The sequence below is a fragment of the Aspergillus ibericus genome (assembly GCF_003184845.1).
Source record: "Aspergillus ibericus CBS 121593 unplaced genomic scaffold BO80scaffold_34, whole genome shotgun sequence".
NCBI classification, from domain to species: domain Eukaryota; kingdom Fungi; phylum Ascomycota; class Eurotiomycetes; order Eurotiales; family Aspergillaceae; genus Aspergillus; species Aspergillus ibericus.
Genome location: NW_020292132.1, coordinates 77,629 through 97,682, shown reverse-complemented (window position 1 = coordinate 97,682; position 20,054 = coordinate 77,629). Strand labels below are relative to the sequence as shown.

At 53.9% G+C, this 20,054-nt stretch overlaps 8 protein-coding genes across 8 annotated transcripts; 5 read left to right on the top strand and 3 right to left on the bottom strand.

Annotated features, from left to right (window-relative positions):
- Positions 1-423: 423 nt before the first annotated feature.
- On the top strand, positions 424-3,882 carry BO80DRAFT_447233 (putative 1-phosphatidylinositol-4,5-bisphosphate phosphodiesterase Plc1; the record flags this gene model as incomplete). Its single annotated transcript, XM_025721598.1, has 1 exon — positions 424-3,882. The coding sequence occupies one exon, from the start codon at positions 424-426 to the stop codon at positions 3,880-3,882; it is 3,459 nt and encodes a 1,152-aa protein (XP_025572928.1).
- Positions 3,883-5,318: 1,436 nt separating this feature from the next.
- Positions 5,319-6,841, top strand: BO80DRAFT_412049 (putative Coatomer subunit epsilon). Its single transcript, XM_025718003.1, has 5 exons — positions 5,319-5,404; positions 5,471-5,849; positions 5,936-6,071; positions 6,152-6,390; positions 6,506-6,841. Exons 1-5 carry the CDS (start codon positions 5,380-5,382, stop codon positions 6,612-6,614), a joined length of 888 nt encoding a protein of 295 aa, XP_025572927.1. The 5' UTR covers positions 5,319-5,379; the 3' UTR covers positions 6,615-6,841.
- Positions 6,842-7,167: 326 nt separating this feature from the next.
- Positions 7,168-8,578, bottom strand: BO80DRAFT_361176 (putative 6-hexanolactone hydrolase; the record flags this gene model as incomplete). Its single annotated transcript, XM_025715997.1, has 4 exons — positions 7,168-7,302; positions 7,494-8,083; positions 8,164-8,309; positions 8,379-8,578. The coding sequence occupies 4 exons, from the start codon at positions 8,576-8,578 to the stop codon at positions 7,168-7,170; spliced, it is 1,071 nt and encodes a 356-aa protein (XP_025572926.1).
- Positions 8,579-8,867: 289 nt separating this feature from the next.
- pmi1 (mannose-6-phosphate isomerase pmi1) lies at positions 8,868-10,556 on the bottom strand. The gene is made up of 5 exons (XM_025719947.1): positions 10,512-10,556; positions 10,410-10,430; positions 10,259-10,350; positions 9,961-10,198; positions 8,868-9,908 (listed from the first exon to the last, which is right to left on the bottom strand). The coding sequence occupies exons 1-5, from the start codon at positions 10,540-10,542 to the stop codon at positions 8,914-8,916; spliced, it is 1,377 nt and encodes a 458-aa protein (XP_025572925.1). The 5' UTR covers positions 10,543-10,556; the 3' UTR covers positions 8,868-8,913.
- Positions 10,557-10,928: 372 nt separating this feature from the next.
- BO80DRAFT_466809 (SAGA-associated factor 29 family protein) lies at positions 10,929-13,047 on the top strand (the record flags this gene model as incomplete). The annotated part of the gene is made up of 3 exons (XM_025722803.1): positions 10,929-11,544; positions 11,862-12,393; positions 12,452-13,047. The coding sequence occupies 3 exons, from the start codon at positions 10,929-10,931 to the stop codon at positions 12,732-12,734; spliced, it is 1,431 nt and encodes a 476-aa protein (XP_025572924.1). The 3' UTR covers positions 12,735-13,047.
- A 476-nt stretch (positions 13,048-13,523) lies between these two features.
- BO80DRAFT_436768 (GTP cyclohydrolase II) lies at positions 13,524-14,894 on the top strand (the record flags this gene model as incomplete). Its single annotated transcript, XM_025720975.1, has 2 exons — positions 13,524-14,729; positions 14,865-14,894. 2 exons carry the CDS (start codon positions 13,524-13,526, stop codon positions 14,892-14,894), a joined length of 1,236 nt encoding a protein of 411 aa, XP_025572923.1.
- A 646-nt stretch (positions 14,895-15,540) lies between these two features.
- Positions 15,541-17,667, top strand: BO80DRAFT_153414 (bZIP transcription factor). The gene is made up of 2 exons (XM_025713809.1): positions 15,541-16,358; positions 16,420-17,667. Exons 1-2 carry the CDS (start codon positions 15,818-15,820, stop codon positions 17,526-17,528), a joined length of 1,650 nt encoding a protein of 549 aa, XP_025572922.1. The 5' UTR covers positions 15,541-15,817; the 3' UTR covers positions 17,529-17,667.
- A 651-nt stretch (positions 17,668-18,318) lies between these two features.
- BO80DRAFT_427191 (NAD(P)-dependent oxidoreductase) lies at positions 18,319-19,722 on the bottom strand. The gene is made up of 5 exons (XM_025719946.1): positions 19,600-19,722; positions 19,351-19,539; positions 18,947-19,278; positions 18,732-18,884; positions 18,319-18,673 (listed from the first exon to the last, which is right to left on the bottom strand). Exons 1-5 carry the CDS (start codon positions 19,615-19,617, stop codon positions 18,409-18,411), a joined length of 957 nt encoding a protein of 318 aa, XP_025572921.1. The 5' UTR covers positions 19,618-19,722; the 3' UTR covers positions 18,319-18,408.
- Between the last annotated feature and the right edge of the window lie 332 nt (positions 19,723-20,054).

Here is a 20,054-nt window from a genome sequence, read left to right as displayed (position 1 = left end):
CTTAATTTATTGCGTTGACGACAGAGATCAAAGACCCTTCCCCCCCGCGGAGCTATTGTTACACAAAGCCAGTGTCTGTTTCAATTGTTATCAGGAACCCGAATCCCGTACCCTCGCGAGTGCTCTCCGGCAGGGCTCTCCGCATTGCATCAGAGGCAGGCCAAGATGCAGATATCAAAGACAGAGCAATCCCGCTAAGCAAGTGGCTTTTGCATCGCTCAGCCAGACCCGTTCCCCTTTTTGGCTCGTATTGCATTCTCGCTATAGGCCGCCATCTCAGGGTCGACTCGGCCGCCTAGTTACTGCTCGTCGCTGTTCATTCGTCCCCTGAAGAGTCCAGGTGACTCAAGCATTGGCACGGTTCACGGCAGGTCTACAATCTCACGTTTTGCAGCTGGGTGCTACGTCTGGTAGGTATCCGCAATGGCTTACGCCGCCGCTTCGTCGCCTTCGACCGTAAATGGCGACACTCAAGCGAGTTTAAAACTTACTGGCTCACTCTCCAAACCTCCAAATCTACATAATGTCATCACATCTGTCCCTTCCGCCCCTACTCCATCTTCCGCTCCGCCCTATGCCTATCCATACACAACTACCCCGAACTCATTGCGTCCCACATATAACTTCTCAAATGCTTCCAGCCCTTCGGGCACCCCTTTGCAAACAGCCACCGACGCACTCCGTGGTCGAATACAATCGTTCCCTCTGAATTTTCCCGCTCATCTGGAGCTTGGAGAGTCAGCAATGGCAGTGCCTGGGAACGCTAGTGCCTCCGGCTCGGGGGATGCGGCTAGTCAGATTCCCAACAAAGGCCCGGGATTGATGCGCAGAATTTCTCGAGGAGCTGCCAGCAAGCTCACCCGGAGGCGACAGTCGGCCTCGCATAACGACAAACGAGACCGCAGCTCCGGTCCCGTTATCATGCGCAGACGGAGCGATAGCAAAACCGGACAAAACAGCTGGGAGAGTGCGCTAGAGTCCAGTAACGAAGAGGACAGCAATGACGCTTTGGACTCCCTGGGAGTCTGGTGTGGCTCCGAAGCTTCTAGCTTGCAGAATGAGAACTTCGTCACTACTTCCCGCAACGCTGGTGCGGTTGCGCCCAAGGTTGATTCGGTTATTCAACGGGGTACAGTCCTCACCAAGGTAACCAAAAAGCGACAGAAGCAGGTGCGCTTCTTCCTTGACCTCGACGCCGGCAAGGTCTACTGGGATGTCTCCAACCCGGCGAAACGGTTCTATATCGATGATATCAAGGAAATCCGAGTGGGCGCTGATGCTCGCAATTACCGCGAGGAACACCAGGTCCCGCAGGATCGTGAAAGCCGATGGTTCACCATCGTCATCGCCGACGCAGAACGATCGAAAGGACGGTCTGTAAAGACCCTACATCTGATTGCCCCCTCGGACTATTATCTTGATCTTTGGACCACGACGCTCGAACACATCTCACGCTACAGGATCGGTCTTATGGCTGGTCTTGCTGGCTCGGGCCAGAGTGAAGCGGTTTTGAAAGCCCACTGGCAGCGTGAGATGGCGAGATTGTTTCCCAATGGTCTCAAGCAGGGTGAGCTGGAAAGCCTGGATTTCGGAGCTGTTGAGAGCGTTTGTCGCAGTTTGCACATCAATTGCTCCAAAAATATGCTTCGCGCTCAGTTTTCTAAAGCGGACAATAACAACAAGGGCAAGCTGTATTTCTCGGAATTTAGCGACTTTGTTGCTCGCTTGAAGGAGAGGAAAGATGTCAAGGCGATCTTCAAGGAGAGTGTTGTCGATTCTGAGGGCTTCACCACCGATGAGTTCCTGGCATTTCTCCGCGATGTGCAGAATGAAGATGTCGACTCGGACCGAAGCTACTGGATATCTATCTTTGACCGGTTCGTGCGCAAGTCCAGGCCACGTGCCCCGAGTCTTCCGGAACATGCAGACGGTGGAGTCTCTCGGATGGGACTTGACGCTTTTACCTCGTTTCTCTCTTCTTCCTGGAATGGGGTCTATGCCTCTCGCCCCCCTCAGTCCCGTTTCGACCGTCCATTGAATGAATATTTCATCTCCAGCTCACATAACACGTATCTTTTGGGACGTCAAGTAGCTGGTGCGTCCAGCACCGAGGCGTACATCAGCGCCCTATCCCAAGGTTGTCGCTGTGTGGAGATTGATTGCTGGGACGGAGCAGATGGCCGACCCATTGTCTCTCATGGCCGGACCATGACTACTAGCGTCTTGTTCGCCGATTGCATCACTGTCATCAACCGATATGCATTCATCAGCACCGACTTCCCCCTCATCCTTTCACTTGAAGTGCATTGCAATCCCGAGCAACAGCTGGCCATGGTCAAGATCATGAAGGAAACCTTCAAAGACCAACTGGTGTTGGAACCGCTTCTTACGAACACGTTTGTCCTTCCGTCCCCCGAGGAGCTAAAGCGTCGCATACTCGTGAAAGTCAAAACTTGCGATGAAACCCAGGGTGATATGCGCCAAGAATCTGCGAACTCCTTGATCAGCGCCGGTCGTAAGCGCAGCTCGAGCTCCCCATTCATGCGCCCAGTGGTGCCTGAGTACCCGTCCGTTTCAACCCTTCCTCCTCTTTCTGGGTCTTCTACGGCTGGCCCGGATAGTGTCGATACATTCATGTCGCAAGACCGACGGTCTTTCACAACCACCAGCATCAGCAGTGCCACCGAAGACAGTGATGGCGCCTTGTCGTCGATGAAAGCTGAACGGAAACGGCGTCAGAAGAGCAAAATCACGAAGCCACTGTCGGACCTGGGAGTATACACTCGAGGTTACAAATGGCATAGCTTCTCGTCCCCCGAAAGTCAGCGGTATAACCATGTGTACTCGTTTGCGGAACGTTCTTTCGAGAGCATCTGCCGCGACGCCGATAGCAAGGCCGTGTTTGAAAGACACAACCGAAAATATCTAGCAAGGGTATATCCTTCTGGCTTTCGTTTACGGTCTTCAAACTTCGATCCCCTCAAGTTTTGGCGGCGCGGTGTGCAGATGGCCGCCCTGAATTGGCAGACCTACGATGTCGGCATGCAGATGAACCAAGCCATGTTCGCGGCGGGGACCGATCGCACTGGTTACGTTCTCAAGCCCGAGTCCCTGCGCACCGTGAATCCCCTAGGCGAAGAGAGAAAGAAGGGGACGGACCGAAAGCTCGTTCGGTTCTCGGTCGACGTCATCTCTGCCCAACAACTGCCTCGCCCTCGCAGCATTGGACCGGATGATAATATCAACCCGTATGTGGAGATTGAGATGTTCAGTGCCGATGATCGTGGCCAGAGCTTAGTGGTTGGAGAGGGGGGCATGAACGCTTCGGCGCGTAATGGCATGTCAGGCATTGGTTATCCACACCGTCGACGCACGAAGATCGAGCAGAGCAATGGATATAGCCCCATTTTCAACGATCGCTTTAAGCTCTCGCTGGAGACGAAATATCCAGACCTGGTGTTTGTCCGCTGGACGGTCTGGAGCTCGCTCGATGGCCGCAGTGCGGGCAACAATAGCAGCGTTCAGTTGGCCACCTTCACAGCCAAACTCACCAGTCTCTCTCAAGGCTACCGCTACCTGCCATTATATGATTCCGGTGGCGACCAATATCTCTTCTCGACCTTGTTCTGCAAGATTACCAAGGAAGACCCGGTTTCGGTTCAACGATTGGATGCCGAGGAACTCCGTGCGGAACGAATGGGTATCCTTCGCCAGATCGGTCAAACTGTGTTCAAGCGCTCTTCATCCACTGAGCGAGACAGGGACGCCTGCTCCGACAAGGGCAGCGAGATCCCCTTGAGTTCCGAGGACAACCATTCTCCTACGTCTCCGATGTTGACCCCGACGGTGTCCGCCGCGTCTACATCGTCGTTGCCTCCTTAGCTTCCTTTCACAGAGATGCCTGGAGCTCCCGTCTCTTCCACGCCTTCTTGACTTCCCCTCTGTCTCCGACCGGTATCACACTGTGGTCTTTGTTTCAATTCATGTGCAAGTATGGGAGTGGCGTTCTGTCAGCTTTTGACTGCATTGGTTTGCATTCGTTGTCCTTTCCTGATGTCTTTTTTGGAGCCCGAGGCGCATCACAGTCGCGAAGGTAGCCACAGGAGGGCTCGCAGGGCAGCATGGTCTCGCATCTCTGGCTTTACTTTCTTATCTATCAAGGGCGATGCATGGACGATCTGGAACCGCCACGACGGCGGGTCCATGGTGTTATTTTCTTGTTTGTGTTCTAGTTTGTGCGTGTGTTGGTACAGGAGTACCTTGATTTATCAGCGATACCCTCTGATTTTGATGTTTGTGTGTGTGTGTGTTGCTATTCTGCGTTGCATGGCTGTGGGATTATCATTACAGACCCGGTTTACGTTCTCTCCACTGTCTCGTTTAGGTTGATTCTGCTCAGCATCTGTCTCGGGGTTTTTATTGGGTTCGAAGTGGCATTTGAGATATTATCAGTTGTTCTTGCATCGGGGTCGCATTCGGAGGAGTCACCGAGGAAGCGGTTGCATCATTAGGCATCACTGGCGGGGGATCCATGCATGCATTATGTTGAGGATGGGGATGATGAAGACGAAGATGGCCAGCATGCTGGCTTGATCCACTGTCGGGAGGGTTTCCGACGGAGATCCTGACCGAACAGGTCTGTTCTTACATTGTTTGCCTTTTGTGTTAATATGAATCTGCGGCTGGGACGCGTTTTTGATTCCGGACCTGACTCATTGCACTGCCTGATCCCGTAGCAAGTACCAAGGATTCATTCACCTGCCTTGGTTGGCAGCCCTGTTGGCGGATAAGAAACATCCTGGGATGTGGCGGGAAGAGCTGAGCAGAAAGGATCGATGCTTGATTCCGCCATGATCCCTCTCTCGTTCCTCTTCCGCCTCTTCCTTCTTCTCTTGACCCGACTCTGCATCCTCTCAGCATTTATCCATCAGAATGGCTGCATCCAACCCTCAGGATTGGCTGGCTGCGACAGCCTCGACGGAAAGCAACCTCCAGCATTCTCCAACTTCAATACTGTCACTCGATGCTATACTGAGGAAACCCTAGGATAAACCCTAGCCAAACGGAATCTGAGCAGGCAACTTAAGACAGTCGCCATGTCAGATTCGGTAATCTATTCGACGACATATATATTACACTGTTTATCTCTCTTCAGCCACGCTAGACATACTGTAACTCCGTATAATCGCAATTTCTCCCCAGGATATACTTCGACACCCCTCGGCTAACCTGCCCGGACGCGGGCGACCTGCCTCCCACCGCCCGCGGTAAAGGCAACGTGACGACTTCCGCCTCCGCGGATGAGCCTCCAGCTTATACTCCAACCCAACCCACCCTCATTCATTCCATCCCCCTCAATTTCCCCTCCAAACCGTCGCAATGGATCCCTTCTCCGCTGAGGGCGGTAGGTCACTCCCATTGAGCGCAACCTCCCATTCCCAGCCTCACTAACCTGTCTCGTCTTCCCTAGAGCTGATCAACATCCACAATGCCTTCCACCAAGGCCAATACGACTCCGTGATCGACTTCGATACCTCCGCTCTATCCCCCGAGAACCACCTTCCCGCTCGTGTTCTGCAGCTTCGCGCCAGGATTGCTCTCGGCCAGACGGACGAAGTGCTCGCCGATGTCGAAGGCCAGGAGGAGACCCCCGAGCTGGCGGCCGTGAAGGCGCTGGCCCACCAGGCCTCTGGAGACGTGGAATCCGCATTGCAGTTGACCCAGGACCTTGCGGAGAACTACCCTGATAACGGCACTGTACAGGTTCTGGGCGGGACATTGTTGCAGGCTCAGGGACATAGTGAGGAGGCGTTGGCTCTGTTGACCAAACATCAGGGAAACTTGGAGGCGTGAGTTTGGCTCTCTCTTCTCCTCTTCGCTTCAGCGAGGGCCTTGGAATTGATCACAGAATGGGAGAGGCTAATTGCTGCTCTAGTGTCGCCCTGATCGTCCAAATTCATCTCCAGCAGAACCGCTCCGATCTCGCTCTGAAGGAAGTGCAGGCTGCGAAGCGCTGGGCCCAGGATTCCCTTTTGGTGAACTTGGCCGAGTCGTGGGTTGGAATGAGAGTCGTACGTACTGCCCAATGCCACGAATACATCCCGGTCCGTTCTTTTGAAAGAGCGATGGAACTAACTTGCTCGTGTTTCAGGGCGGCGAGAAGTACCAAGCTGCATTCTACGTCTATGAGGAACTGGCGTCCGCTCCTAGCACCGCCGCACCCCTTTCCATCGTCGGTCAAGCTGTGGCAGAACTCCATCTGGGTCGGTTGCCCGAAGCCGAAGCCGCCTTGACTGCGGCACTGGAGAAGTATCCCGATGAGGCCGAATTGATCGCCAATACTGTGGTGCTGAATGTTTTGGCGGGCAAGCCTACGGAGGAACTGGAGCAGTATGCTTACCCTTCCACCACCCCCCCCCCTCCGATTCTGTCAAGACCTATAATTCTAGATCTCCTCGAAACTGTATACAGATTTAGCTAACAACAACCTTTTCATTGCCTGCAGGCGCCTCGAACAGACCCACCCCTCGCACCCCCTCCTCTCCGACCTCCAAGAAAAGAGCGAATTGTTCGACACCGCGGCTGCGAAATACGCCCCGAGAGTGTCAGCTTAATTTAGGATATCCGTTGTTACTTTTGTTTCCTTATGTGATTTTTCTGCTCGCTCGCATTCTGACATTGAGCCAACAACCCTCCATCTTGTATTCTCTCTCTCTGTCCTGTATTCCTGCTCCCTGGGCGTGATCTTGTTTTCGATGATGATTTGATACGACGGCGTAGCTATGTATTATCTAGGTATTGTCTAGCGAATGCCCACTCACCTACCTACCTACCTACCTACCTACCTACCCAGTCTTAATGGCGGGTTTTGAATTAGATTCATCAATAGACAGGCTGACAATTTGTCTGACGTATCGTATGATCCATAGGATGGGAAAGGATAGGTAGCTAGCCTCTTGCATTGAGGATGACCAATAATATGTTCGAGATCGACATGTAATCTGCATCTCGATTTGCTCCCACTAGTTTACTATAGCTGCAACTAACTATAATTCAGACCTTACGAAACCCCCCTCCCCTGCCAACGCCCACTAATTGCCAATAAATCACCTTAGCACCGGAACTATCCTGGAATAGCCATAATACTGCAGAATTGTAAAGTCGGCTTCACAATCGAGCACCCAGCCATTCGATGATTGCCCGACTTTGCTGGGTATCTATACCAACTGCATCTACCGCGTACACGGCTGCAACGTGGGTTTCGCCCTGTCCGATGACATAGACCGTGTTGGGGACGGCTTTCTACATGATAGCAAAAAAGGAAGAAAAGACGGGTTAGCCGCACATCCAAACAAGCAAAAAACGAGAACAAAGTACACGACAGCAGAGAGAGAAACAAAGAAAAGAAAAACGAAAAAAGATAGTCCAACAGTCATGAGGGCCGAGAGGGGAACACAAGGGAAAGAAGGAAAAAGCAAAGAAAGACAACTCACCTTGAACTTTTCTACAAACTCCCCGACAGCCGAAAACAAAGCCTCATCTCTCCCCACAACAATCAACACATTCTCCGTCTTTGACCCCTCCCACCACTCCACAGGTGCTTTGGCCGGCTCACTCCACGGATCTCCCTCTCCGTTCTTACCCGCCAGATACGCCTGGGACCAAGGGTCGACGATCGGAGGACAGATGATGTCCTTATATCTGTTTTCCCGGAAACTAGCACCGTCCGTGCTGTACTTGACCCAGGGAGCGTGGCCGAACACGCCAGCCAATGGCTGGGAGATCTCTAGAGGGGCGATGTCCGGGTGCGGATGAGTGAGGTGCAGCAGCACGGCAAGTGAGAGGTTTCCGCCGGCGGAATCCCCGCCTAGGAAGACATTCGCTGGGGAGCGGCCTGTCTCGGTGAGAATGTAGCGGAGGGCTTCGACGGCTTGGCGCAGTTGAGTGGGGTAGACGGCGTGCGGGGTGAGAGTGTAGCTGAGGAAGAAGACGGCAAGATCGTGACCGGATTCGCTGAGGCGGTCGAGGGTGTGTCCTATCAGGTTGTAGTGCTGGGGGTAGGCATTGAGAAAGAAGCCGCCGCCTGCATGAGGGGGTTAGCGATCGGGGAATTGAGCTGAGGGGCGGTTACACCATGGGTGTCTAGGGTGGTGGTGGACGCACCGTGGTAGTAGATGAGGACTTTTTTGGCGTCCTTGTTTCCAATCCAGTGGCCTTTGGCGCCATGATTAAGAAGGACAGTGTCCGGTTGGAGCCCTCGGCGGGCCATGAACTGTCGGTATGCTTCATCGGTGGAGGGAGGGGTGAGTCTGGGATCAGGGTCAGTACTTGCTCTCGAGGCTTGTTACATTAAAGGGGGAGGGACGAAGTGGACGGACTGCAGATAGCGTGGGGTGTGGGTGGTACATATCGTGCGCACGAGACTGTTGAGCACATGGAGTTTGTACGTCTTCGCGCCATTCGCGCCTCGGAAGAGTGCCGTGACGGAGGTGGATAGCAGGGCCGCAAAGACCACGAGCTTGTTCCAGGATTCTTGCGCCTTCTCCCAAAGGGTGAGGGGCTGGTCCCAGGACGACATGGTGCGAGAAGGGAGCTACTATCGTAGGAAACGAACGGGGAGAGAAGGAAGGGCTGCTGAGGGACTGGCAAGTCCGCGGGAATGCGCGAGCGAGATCACCCCCGCTTTATGAGACAGCAATCGATCCACTGCTAGCTAGACTAGGACATGTAGCTGATCCATCATAAAGTGGCTGGTCAGGCATGTGGACCGATTGGAAATGCGCATCCAAAACATACATGGCGCGAGCTCGTCGACCGCGGTTCGGCCCCGCTGGGGCAGGAGTCGCCTCGGCTCATTTGGAAATACATCTAGCGATACGAGGAAATGCATATATTATGGCCTGGATATACAGCCTAGTTCCCATTCACCATGTCCCCCTCGCTCGTCAGGTCACAGAACGCCTTGAACGTCGTAAACACCTCCTCGGCACTGCTTGTGCTCTCAACGATACACTCGGCATTGGCGCCTACAAAGAACACATACCCCTCACGCACCTCCTCGGTCTTGTGGCCGACTGTAATCTTCCCTGTCCCCCCCGTGCAGATGAGGATGCTGGGGCCCACCAGTGGGTCGAAGGTCGCCTTGGCACCAGTCCGCTTCAGCTCCGTCTTCACCACGCTGAACTCTTCAATCGGGGGGTCGTAGAGCATCGATGACGAGCCACTAGAGTAGGCGGTCGCATTAAGCACCGCATAGGGATAGTCGGTCGGCTCCAACTTTTGTTCCTCGATCGGTGCATAGGAGTAGGTCAGCATGTCGGTGAGCGTGTCCACGTCCTTGAACTTGGGGGTGAAGCCCGCCCGCACCACATTATCGGACGACGCCATACACTCGATAATGTCCCCGGAGATGTATGCATGGATGTCGTCAGCCTTCAAGAACATGGCTTCACCGGGCGCAAGGGTGACAAAGTTAAGGAAAAAGAACACAAATAGACCGATATCATTGGGGAATTGCCCGTTAAGCCGCGTGATGAGGGCAGCCAATTCGGCGGGGTTGCTGGGGTTCGTCTCGGGCGTGCTGGTAGAAGTAGCGAAGGTATCGGGGGAGTCCTGAGCTGCGGCGATAAGCTTCTGGGTGGCCGCCTCAATGCTTTCCGGAGAGGACTTCATCAGGGATGTGAACAAGGCGCGCAGAGCATCCTTGTTCTTCGCCATTACATCCGAGTCTTCGGAGTCTTCCGAGCCCTTGACCGTACTCTCAAATTCACCGGCAGCCTGTGTGCCCACCAGTTCGCGGAGGGGTGCGACTGCGTTGAGAAAATGAACGATTTCGGTCAGCGGTCGGAAGCCGCACAGTCCTTCGAACGGTGTGATCGCGATCGTCATTTCGGGTTTGTGATTGTCGTCTGCATTGCATCAGTCAGTTCAGCCACTTCCAGCTGGATTGGTAGTCTCTACCAGGATAGTTTCGAGAATCCCGAGCATGGAGCTTCTCTGCCAGTTTCTTATTCGGGTGGGCTTGGATACTGAGGGCCTTTTGGATCGAAAGGACCTTGAAGAGAAAAGGCAGTTTCCCGCCATATCGCTCGCTAACTTCCTTCGAGATCAGTGCCTGGTTGTCCTGGACCATATCGAGGAGGGTTCGCTGGGTTTCGACGTCCTTGGAGGGGAGGGAAGGATGGGTGCCCATCCACAACTATACATCATCGGGGTTAGCTTCTAGCTGCCATTAGAGCAAGGGAATTTAGAGACGAACCTCTGCGTAGGGCTTCTCTGCCTCTATGGAGAAGTCTGAGCCAGCCGTAGTGGCGGCATACTTCGCGGCAGCCGACTCATGGCCAACCTTGCCTAGACCAGCTTCAGCATACGCAGCCTGCAGAATGATCCAGAATGCGGGGTGGTCCTACCCCAGTCATAGCTGTTGACACCTAAAAAGCGAAAAGAGGGTGTATTAGTATCGATTTTCTAGGAGAGGGCGTCAATGGAGGAGAGATAGATAGAAAACTTACCACACTGAAGGCGGAGCAATGGGACCTGCATGGTGGAGGGTGGGGAGGAAGTAGGCGACTGTATTGTGTATGGAGACGGAAAGTGTGTGCGAGAAAGTGGAAGTAAGTCAAGGAGTGAATGGATAGGTGAGTGAATGGCAACCACCACCTTTCAGGGAGTGTCTTGACTTTTTGAGACTGCTGGCCGGTCAAGACAACGTTCTATTTTAAGTACCAGAACTTGGGGGGGGGGGAAAGAAAAGACCTCCTGCTTCTGCTGTCCCCAGATGTCACGGCGAACAAGGAACAACAGCCCCTCCTCCATCCATCCCTCCATCCGCCAAGTACTGACCGGCCGTGCTCTTTTCCTGGTCGGGGGTTGCCGCATTCGTTACGTCCGTTACGTGACCTGTCATATGGTCTGCCAATCAGAACGTAATGAGGGCCGCAGAGCGCTTACCGCCCAGCCGCGAAGGGAAGCTCTCCGCCCAGACTCGCTCTCCGAATGACGGGGTCCCTGAAGCTCCCGATCAGGTTCCCGCGTCTCCGTCCCAGTCAGCCGGGCCCAACAGGCTTTCCACCCCGGACCATCCCTTTGCTGCAAATCCCTCTCCCCAGAGCCCCTCCACTGCAGGTCGTCCGCACAGCCTCAGGCACGGTGCTGCTCGTGGGACCCGAAGCTCGACCCGGAAGGACCTTCATTCCGCCTTCGAATGGGAAGCGCTGAACATCCAGAAGACTAGGACCTCGGCGGCCTTTGCAACCCCGGCTGAATCCAGTAATTGTCTACCCAGGAAGGCGACGGTGGCGGCGGCTGCGACTGCTGCTGTTGTTGTTGCTGCAGATCCGAGTTTGACTCCAAAGGAAATGTCCCGGAATCGGCCTAGAGGTCCTCCAGTCCCTAGGGACAATGGCCTGGCGGCCAATGAGGAGACTGACATGTGGAACAAAATCCTCCAGGACTTGCGCAAGGCAAAGGAGAAGAATGAAAAGCAGAAAGCACTGGCGGAGCAAATCGCCGCTCTGAATGAGAAGATCGGAAGGGAGGGTGGGAGTAAGTCAAGGCACTTTCTTTTTGATCTGTCCCGAAAGAAATATAGCACAGTGTCGACACATGCCAGCTCTTCCCTGATTTCTATGCATTTCAGGCTTATCGATGTCCTTGGCGGGGCCTGTCGCCTTAAACGGCCGTATAATCATCCTGTACGCCCACGGGTTCGAGATATATTGGCCGTTGGGCATATTTTCACCACCACATTTCAGCCCCTTAACTTTAAATTGTCCCCAAACCTCTGGCCACTGCTTGCCTGTTTGCTCTCGTCTTCTGTTTTTGCCCTCCCTCAAAGACGCAAACGTTAACCATTAAAGCAGAACCGTCCCTCAGCGAGCACAACCATCTGGATAGTCTATATCGACAAATGCTGAAACTCTGCGAAGACGAGAGAGCCATTCTACAGGACGAGCCTAGCGATGTGATCAAGAACTTGGGTCTTCTGACGGCGCTTCGACAAGCCTCGGAAGCGGAGGCCCCGCAGAACCGCGCCGCTTCTTTTTCCAAGTCGCGGAAGAAGAGAAATGATTTAGATGGCTCGGCTACGGACTCGCCTGGGCCCTCCAGTAATGCTTTGCCAGACAAGGTCAGTCGCACTAAAGGAGGCGTTCAACGTAGTACCAGCGTGTCCAGCACTCAGGTCCGTGACGGCCGTGACATCCGCGACAGTGGTGTGTATGTTAAGATAGAAGAAGGAGCAGAAAGTACCAAGGGCACACTCGCCGAACGCAGCGGACACCTGGTGGTGGGGGCGGAAGTAGTTTTCAAACACAACAAGAACAAACAAGGGGTTGAAGGCGAGGGCATCCAGTGCATTATCAAGGGAATATCTGGGGACGGAGTGAAGAAACGGTACGGCGTTACGCCCCAGTCTATTCCCACAGAATCATTGACCGATGTACCTTTCAAGGTATGATGTCCAGGACCCAGAGCCAAACGAGAATGGTGAACAGGGAGCTGTGTACAAGACCACCGCAGCATCTCTAATCCCTATTCCCCAGATAGGGTCGACCTTGCCCTCGTTTTCACTGGGGAAGCAGGTGTTGGCGAGGTACCCAGATACGACCACATTCTACCGCGCCGAGGTAATGGGTTCCAGAAAAGACGTATACCGCCTCAAGTTCGAGGGTGAGGAAGATGATAAGGAAATGGAAGTTGACCGACGCTTCGTACTTGATATACCTGGAAAGTGAAGCGAGTCTTGAATCTCGACGCTATACCTCGAAAGATCTACACAGTGCGATTGCTCGAGGAGAGACAGTGCCAGTGATAGCGTGGAAGATACCAGGGGGAAAGGCAAGCAAGACAGGAGCAAGGCAACAAAAAGAAAACCACAAAACATCAAAAAAGAAAGAAAGAAAGCAGACCGTGAGGTCTTGATTTGCGCCACGATCAGTGCACTATTGATACCCATTGATTGAGCTGGACTATTTTCGATTTGGGAGGGGGGTAGGGGTGAATATGGAGTTTGGAATACTTTTAATTGGTATATTTCTTAGAGCAACGATATCGGAAGCCGGTACTTATGTGCTCTCCACGTATTGTTAGTACTACTTCTTGGCCACTGCGACGCACCCTATTGGAACCTATGGTAGGCAGACTTCTAGTACTACTCCGTAGTAAAGGACCCAACTGAAATCCGATCGTGGCCAGAATCTTCCGGCAAGTAAGAATTACATAAGGCATGTCAGGCCTGACAAATGGAGGGTGAGTCAGCGACTCCCCCGCCGAACCCGCCGCTCTTCCCGAGGGTCCGAAACACATGCGACGCCGAGATAAGTGCGGGATGACTTGCCCATCGTTGCTCTCAACACCAGGGTGTTCCTTCGCAACGAGTAACGACATATGGTCATGTCCTCTATCGCCGCATCATCCTTGCTAAATTTTGAATCTGGCCGGTAGCAACGTTCCTTTGCATTCGCTCGTCCACTTAGCTCTGACTTTCCTTCTCCTCTGTCTGCGCGTCGCCATCCGCGCCCACCATGTCGAACCTACCGTCCCACGCCTCCCCGTCCTTTACGGCGCAAGCCGCACCCTCCCATTCCGTGGAAGACCTCTCCATTGGTACAGACCATGCAGCATCTTTGCCATTGGGCAGCAGGGTGGACGAGCTTCGTGACAATGCCGTCAACCATCCCGACAGCACCGAGAGCGACCGGGGCGATGTGACCCCCGCCGTGCCTGCCTCCCTCCTCTCCCCTTCCTTTACCCCTCCAGCTACCCCAGGGGGCACCTTCAACCCAGCAAAGCTGTTTCAGCAGACTCAACAATCTACGCATACAAAAGCTCCGAAACTCCTTCCTCGCCTCCCTGAAGTTGAATGCATCGTCCGCGCACGGATCCCCACCACCACCGGTGCGGAGATGTTCCTCCACCTCTACCACAATGACCTAGACAACAAAGAGCATTTGGCAATCGTGTTTGGAAACACTATTCGAAGTCGGAGTTTGGACAAGGTTCGACCGGGGGAAACGGAAATGGATCGTATGATACGTGGCGCCTACGTGGGCAAGTTACACCCCGGTCGTGTGAGTAGTTGGTATGACGATGCAAACGCTGAGGGCGCAGCTGGGAAGCAAGGCCGTAGCGAAACTCCAAACGGTGGCCTCGTATCGGCAGAGTCGACTTTGGCACAGAGTTCGCCTAGCCAGGCGCCACTGGTGAGGATACACTCTGAGTGCTATACCGGAGAGACTGCCTGGTCTGCGCGCTGCGATTGTGGTGAACAACTCGACGAGGCAGCGAGGCTGATGTCCTTCCCCATGGAAGAGCTGGCCGAGATTGCATCCGAGCACGCTGTGCCTGTGCCATCCAATGCCTCGGGAGGAGTGATAGTCTACCTGCGGCAAGAGGGTCGCGGAATAGGCTTGGGGGAGAAGCTGAAGGCCTACAATCTGCAGGATCTTGGCTCAGACACGGTGGAAGCCAATCTTCTTCTGCGACACCCTGCCGATGCCAGAAGTTACGGTCTGGCTACTGCCATCTTGGTCGATCTAGGCTTAGGCGAGGATTCTAATCCCCATGGTATCCGGCTCCTTACAAACAACCCGGACAAGGTTCGAGCCATTGAGGGGGCAAATCGGGAGGTGGTAGTCAAGGAGCGTGTGCCAATGATACCATTGGCATGGAGGTCGGGCGGAAAGCAGGGCATCAAAAGTCTAGAGGTGGAGGGATATCTCAGGACAAAGGTAAGTTTCACTTGTCTCACCTTGCCGGCCGGCTTCATTCCCTATTCCGGGGCCGGCGGTGCTTTTTCTGGCTTTGATGTGGTACTTTTGTCATGTCGGCCTGGACATGGATGCTAACTTCTGCGCTTCAATTAGATTGCGAAAATGGGACACATGATTGAGTAAACCACTTAGATTGATTGCGTGTTTCCTTTGTTGCATTCCATGTCCTGTCCGTTTCACCTTATAGCCGTTTGTCGACCGGGTGTACTATATGAGGCCCCTCGGGTTGGGCCCAGGTAATATAATGTACAGCGCTTCGTTCTAACACGATTTGATCATTAAAGAGAGAGAGGATGTTCCCTCCGGCTACTTTTCTGTACTTCTATCCTTTGGTAACGAGATCTGGACATGGGATGAAGATGCAACCATCGATCTGGCGCCGTGGTTGGGCATCACGGTGGACAAGGGTGTGGATTCGGGGAGGGGCGAGGCTTTGACTTCGGGACTATCTGGAGGGCGCCACAGATAGACCAATTGAGACTGAAGTGCCATCGTATCGTGTTGCAGACACCCGAGACAAGTCCTGGGGAGGGGGGAAGAGAAAGAGACGAGAGGTATATCGCGCAGCGGAGGGCGTCTAGACCCAGAACCTTGGCAAGAGAGACTCGACTCTTGAGGCTAGCGCGGTCAAACAAGAGCAGCGCCACTATGGAAGTTTAACCCATCCCAAGGACCAAGACACTCCGGATCGGCCATGGTCTGGCTCTGAAGCCTCCTGGTGTCAGGAAAAGGCAAAACGTGGTGCCGATTATTGACTTTGGGGCAACTCCACCGGAGCCAACCAGACTGACTCTTCCTTCGGCCAGCTGAAGGACGCCTCCCCAATAATCTTTTTCCCTCCTCTGCTTCCTCCCACCCCCCAATGACTCGTCCACTCTTCTCCTCGTCCTGCTCGCCTGTTCTGTTCATATATCCTCCTGCTTCTCCTTTTCGATGCCACCGCCGTCCTCCTACAGTTGAGCCAGATACCTTGCTTCTTCCGCTTCACCCGCACCTCTCCTCCGTGTTGAATGGCCGCTTCGTCCCCGTAAACCGCGAGCGAGGCCATGGCCACCCGCCTTCCTCCTTTAAACGATGTCGCTCCTCCCCCGGCCCTTGAGTCGTCATCGTCGACCTCGTCCTTTTCCTCCTCCATACTTCAAGGGCCGTCCACTGCCGCCCCGGTCGCGACCGCGGGTCCGGATGTGGTGAAATTGGAAGATTCCCCCACTCCGTCCGCATTGACCTCCGCGGATGCAGAAACTCCCGCACCGGACAACAATGGACCACCGGCGACGGGTGCCGGCCGCAAACGTAAATTGAACTGCACCTCTGCGCGAGGCGTCGCGAACCTCACGCCTGACCAATTGGCGAAGAAGCGAGCCAACGACCGGCAGGCCCAGCGCGCCATTCGCGAGAGAACGAAGGCACATATCGATTCTCTGGAACAAAGAGTCCGCGATCTTTCGTCGCAGAAACCGTTTTTGGACCTTCAGGCGGCATTGAAACAGAATGAAGTCATCCAGGCGGAAAACAGAGAGATCCGACAAGGGCTCAAGGTGATCATGGATATCATCCAGCCTCTGCTGGGGAAACAAGACAAGCCGAGTATGTTCACCCATCCTTGTGAAGACAGGGAAGAGCCATAATAACGACATTTTCCTTCCAGACCCTCTCACTTCCACGCCGTCCTCAACCAGTGCTCGAATCCCCCCGATAACAACGACGCCGCCTTTGTCCGACAGCATCCGTTTCTCGGCCCATTCTCAGCGATCTGCCGCAGGCGAGCATCCGTACGCTGAGTCTACTACGAGCACCGAGACTTCTTCCGCCACCGCGCACGCGGCATTCACCTCCAGTGCGGCACGCCGCGAAATTACAACGGCCGGTCCGGGTTCTTTCCGCATCGCGTTCGACTATCAGCGACACAATCTGGCTCACGGTCTGGACTTTGGCGGAACGGATGAACGGATGGGCTTCAACTTCTTGCTTGATGCATCGCAGCAAGTTCCTAAGGTGGAGGGGTTTCGACGTTCCTCAGAGACACAGAGGCCGCCTTTGAATGCATCTCCCACATACCCCTCGCCGGTTCATACCGCTATGGCGGAGCAGCCACTGCCCGCCTTCCTGACCCCGATTCGCAACATCGCTCCGACATGCACTCTAGACGCCATTCTGTTGGATTTTCTTCATAACCGTCAGAATCAAGCCGCGAAGGGGGTACCGAAACAGAGTCTCGTGGGGCCTTCTTACCCCAGCGTCTCATCCTTACTCAATCCGGAGAAAAGCGTTTATTCACATCCCTTGTCCAAAGTGTTCACCGATATCTTGCGGACATTCCCGGATATCTCCACTCTTCCTGAGCAGGTAGCTGTGCTGCTTCTCATGTTCCTCCTTATGCGGTGGCAGATTTACCCAACCCCCGAAAATTACGACCGGTTGCCCGAGTGGCTCACTCCTCGTCCGTCCCAGCTTCTCACAGCCCATCCGGCCTGGATCGACTACCTGCCATGGCCGCGGATGCGAGACCGCTTGGTGATGTCATATCACGAATACCCGTTCGAGAATTGGTTCATTCCCTTTACACGCACCTTGTCCGTCAATTGGCCCTATGAGGCGACAGATTGTCTCCTGTCTTCCGGCGACGGCGATGAGCTTATGATCAACCCTGTGTTTGAAAGGCATTTCCGCAATATCAGTAACTGGTCGCTGGGGCCCGCTTTTGCGGAAGCCTACCCTTCCTTGGTGGAGACCACGAAGATTCGATCGTCGCAGTAATCCAGACGAAGTACCGGTCATCTCCTTTGTGGCGTTGATAAGTAAGGTACTTCACTGGCTTTTATGCTGGCCGTGATGATCTGATCCTAGTTCGACCGTGCCTTATTCTCTGTGTCATCCACGCCTTGCTGTACTCTGGTGTCCCGGTAGTTATCGGCAAAGGTGATGGTCGATGAGTGAGACAGAAATAAAGAGTCGAGCTGGTGATTGGTCCCGGAAACAATGTTACCCTTTCCTTGGAAACTCCATCCTGCGGAGTTTTCGTGCTGTCTATGGACTAAGCTAGTAGATAACTTGCAATTTCGGGGTTCGTCTGAGTTGTGAGGTTGTCATGCAACAAACTCATGTGTTCCCAAGACTTCATTTCGGTGACCATGCACGATCCTCTGCCCTTGTGTTTGTGTTGGCCGTTGTGCCTCTCAATAAATGCGGTAACAACCATGACCTGATCAAACCTAGCTTCGTGGAAACCTCTGTGGATGTCACAACATACACCACGTAGGGCCAGTGTGCTTCTGTCTTCGCTGGGGAAGACCACAACCAGGATCATCTCGATAGTGAATCTCAGCATAATGTACAAGTAGATGGGGGAACCTACTGAGATTGATGCTGAAAGTGACCACCTCACGCCAGCAACGTATCAATCATGGGCCCCTTCTCGAGGTTAACACTCGATTGCGGCTCCATGTGAGTAAGTCTACAATCAGAAATATAGATTTATCTTTTAGTCTTTTCCATAAATTCTTTCTATCATTCATCATAGCAAAGAATCCCTCCTACTTCTATAGGTTGTAGAGCTGGGGTAGTGTCTTGAGAATCGAGATGGATCTAGTAGTCATCTATATTGAACTAGGAGTGGCAACTGGTCCTCACTGGTAGGTCAGGAATTTCCCTGGCGACTCTTTTCATTCCAGAACTGCAGACCGGCCTTCTGCCGTAGCACTCCGTACATGGAACTGCTATCCAAGCATTCGCCCGCATATTCCCTGGCAGCCTCCATGTTATCGAGGGAAACCTGCAGACCCGGCAATTCAACATCATGGTCCTTGGCCATGGCAAATGCATGTTTTGCATCCTTGATGGCCAAGGAAACCCCGAATCCGGGACGAGAATTCAGCGGCGGTGCGTAGGCGCCAGTGGTCAATCTGCAGAAATCAGCAATCACACCCCGTCCCGGGGTCGGAGAGAGTGCTGAGTACTCACCGTTTCGAATATCCCCCAGCCACGGGCCCAAAGGCCTCTCCAATGAGCTCTTCCATTGGGCCACTTCCCAGTCCCGTCCGCTCAGCGAACACCTGCGCTTCACCCACCGCTTCCATCATGTTCACGGTGACAATGTTCCTGAATACAATATTACTATATAAGTAACCTTCCACATCCCCACTCCCACCCTCCATGCGTGTGAACCATAGACTCACCCTGCAATTTTCAGAAGTGAAGACCGAGTCGCATCCTCACCACAATCAATCACCTTCCTCCCCATCACATCCTGGATCAACGGCTTCACCACCTCCGCCGCCTTCCTCGGCCCGCCAATCGCAAACACCAACTTTCCGTCTACGGCGATTGGGTTCCCTCCAAAGACAGGAGCAGCCAGAAAGTCCGCCCCCTTTTCCTTCAGCTTCGCGACAGTCCCGCCCACCGTCTCAGGGTGGACGGTTGAGCAGTCAACGAAGATCTTGTCTTCGAGGGAGTGCCCGGAATTGACCGCCGAGGAGACAAGTTGTTGAAGGACTGCGTCATTGGAGACCTAGTCCTCGTTTTAATCCGTCCCCCATACCTTCTATAGGGTCAAGCGCAGTGCTCAAGGAAGGGTCCATACCATGGTAAAGATAATCCCGCATTGCGCAACGAGCTTCGAGAAGCTGGTTTCGGGTGTACCGCCTAGTGCCTTGAGAGCGTCGCCGCGGGCCATGGTTCGGTTGGAATAAATGAGACTTGGGCCTGTTTTGCGGACGAGATGTTTTTGGAGGTTCGTGGCCATGGCCAGGCCCATGGAGCCGAGGCCATACTGGATGGGATTGGAGTTGGCTCTTGTTTATATTCGCAATGTGTTGGAGACGTTACGTACCCAACCGATTCGAGTCATAGTGTGCTTAATTAGAAGGGTAAGTTGTATCAGGGGCTCAGGAGGTTGAAATTTACATTCAATAGATTAGCAGGTAGCTCTGGTTATGTAGGTGTCGGGGAAGTTGATATCGGGCGGGCCCGATGCCGGCGAGCTGCGGAGGGATCTAGGCTATATCTACGGGTGCTGGTAGTGACCAATCTAGGCGACTACGTAGAGGCTTAATAGGGGGATGATCGATTTGAATTGATACCGCGTCTGCCTGATAGATGTGTTCTATATACCCCTTGTTCGTGACACTCCCTGGCGCACGGGGCGCGAACTCAGGCACTCAGGCTTCAAGGCTACAAGGCTACAAGGCTACAAGGCGAAGAATAAGGCAACAAGGCCTGCAAGCAGCTCACCGCCTCAGGCAGGATGGCCGACCCACCCTGATTGGGGGGAATCCTGGGAGGTGC